This window comes from Stegastes partitus, unplaced genomic scaffold (genome assembly GCF_000690725.1).
Source record: "Stegastes partitus isolate 25-593 unplaced genomic scaffold, Stegastes_partitus-1.0.2 Scaffold2332, whole genome shotgun sequence".
Taxonomy (NCBI): Eukaryota; Metazoa; Chordata; class Actinopteri; family Pomacentridae; genus Stegastes; species Stegastes partitus.
The window spans coordinates 58,326-60,606 of record NW_007580063.1 but is presented as its reverse complement, the minus strand read 5'-3'; the positions used below and the strand labels follow the sequence as shown (position 1 = coordinate 60,606).

Below are 2,281 nucleotides of genomic sequence, written 5' to 3'. Positions count from 1 at the left end.
CTGTGTGTGTTACTGTGTGTGTTACTGTGTGTGCTGTACAGGGTTTGATCAGTACTTCACGTCTCGTTCTCTGGAGAACAACCGCAGGAACATCTGGTTCGCTGAGTTCTGGGAGGATGACTTCAGGTGCAAACTCACCCGACCTGGAATCAAACTGGACCCCGACAAGAAGAAATGCACAGGTACATCCACACCTGAGGGGGGTGGGGTCAGGGCGGACCTGTCACGCCATCATGATCTGACGGTGTGCATGTGCCTGCAGGTGACGAGAGGATTGGCCGGGACTCGATTTATGAGCAGGAGGGGAAGGTTCAGTTTGTGATCGATGCAGTGTACGCCGTCGCTCACGCTCTGCACAACATGCACCAGGACCTGTGTCCCGGCAGCTTCGGGGTCTGCAGCAACATGGACCCGGTGGAGGGACGCTCGCTGCTGGACTACATCAGAGCCGTCAACTTCAACGGTAAGAAAACACATACAGATCTGTGTTCGAGAGCTGGACCTCACCAGGAAGGGAGACCTGGAGGGCGCTGGTCTGGGAGTGTAAAGGTCTGGAGGGTCCAGACTCAGAGGGTGATGACCTGAAGGGTGTAAACTACATCCCCTTAAATTTGGCAAATGCTGCTTTATTTGTACCAGACGAAGGTTTTGATCATGAGCAGCTCTTTGTAGACGATCTCACAGCAGCGTGTGGATCAGCAGCAGTGTTGACAGAACAGAGCGAAGCAGTCGCACGGTTTCCTTCCTACAGACGAGGAATCCAACAGCATGTGGCTCAAAACCTGAAACTCAAAGAGACGAAAAAACCAACCTGCTGTGTTTGCTGGTTTCATTACATCAGAACGCCAGCGGAGAAGAACCGGCCGCTCTGTGGTTGGGCTACGGAAGGAATTTAGAACTTTTCCTTTTTTTTTTTTCCATCAGTTTGTACAAATTTTAAATCTTTCTGTTTCAGTTTCAGTCTTCCTTTCTCCACTGTGGAGCCAACAGCTTTGACAGGAACTCAGAGTGACCAAAACACACAAGAGTTCCTGGATGTAACTCCAGCTCTATGTAGGACACAGAACATTGGAGGTTTGCTCTGTTAGAACATCTGGAGAACTCTACGTTGCTGATGGTGATGTTAGAGACGAGAAGAAGCTGCTGGGGGAGAACATGGAGAAGATAGAAAACATGATGTCCTCTCTGCCTTTAACCAACGGAAGCATTCAGAGTTACCAACCCGGGAGAAGGACCTTGTTCCTCCAGTAAACACATCCCTGAAGGAGGTTCTGCAGGGTGGTTCTAGTGGTTGGAACAAAGGTTCAGCCCTCCCTAAAGTAACCTGTGAGTTCCTGCAGTGGGAAGACGACTGTCATGGAGCCTGATGGACTCACCTGGAGGATGTTGTTGTGACATCAGGTGTGGCTGAGGTTCCCGTGGACACGGTGAAGGCTCAGGACCTCTGAAACATCCACCAGGAGAGGCAGCAGGAAAACCAAAGAATCGTTTATTCCAGCTCACATGAACAAAGCCAGCAGACAATAGACGGAGACGCTGTGGTCTGATGGCAGAGGGACGGGCCGACACGCTGGGCCAGTGGTCAGCACCGTCGCCTCACAGCTACAAAGCCCTGGTTTCAATCTGGGTGGAGTCTCCATGTTCTCCCCGTGCAGCGTGGGTTCTCTCCGGGTTCTCCGGCTTCCTCCATCAGTCCAGAAACATGCTGAGGTTAATTGGTGGTTCTAAACTGTCTGTAGGGGTGAGTGAGGGTCTCTGTGATGGACTGGTTACCTGTCCAGGTGAACCTGCCTTCAGTCAGCTGGGATAGGCTCCGCCCCTTGTAACCCCCAGAGATGATGGATGGCGAGTGGAGCTGCCCTCGGTGGGGAACGGTCTGATTAACAAGAGCTCAGCGTGGACAGTTGTTCATGTCAGGAACACCTGTGAACACACTCTCCAGGTTTTCAGAGTTTCTTCTGCAGAGCAAACTGCAGCAGCTTCATCCGGCTGGACATCAAATCCATATTTTATCAAGACGAGAAGCTGCAGCAGCTGGAAGACCGAGAGGGTTTGTTGTTGTTTTTTTGAAAGTCATTTTTTTGGCCTTTATTGGATGGAGCAGTGAGAGAGAGACAGGAAAGTAGGGGAGAAGAATGGAGGAGGACGTGTGGGACAGCCAGCTCCAGCAGGTGAGCTACAGCAGCGCCCCATGAAGACAGACAGGACGCAATGTGTACATGTGGAGCTGCACGCCACGACTACCTGTCTGTCCACCTGTCTGTCTGTCCACCTGTCTGTC

General features: G+C 51.7%; 1 protein-coding gene across 1 annotated transcript in view; it reads left to right on the top strand.

The window, feature by feature from the left end:
• Window positions 1-2,281, top strand: part of LOC103374715 (metabotropic glutamate receptor 8-like) — a 21,529-nt gene that overhangs the window by 4,715 nt on the left and 14,533 nt on the right. Inside the window, exons 2-3 of the mRNA XM_008304845.1 lie at window positions 42-182; window positions 263-463. Coding sequence (XP_008303067.1) covers window positions 42-182; window positions 263-463 — 342 coding nt within the window. The remainder of the gene's footprint in view (window positions 1-41; window positions 183-262; window positions 464-2,281) is intronic.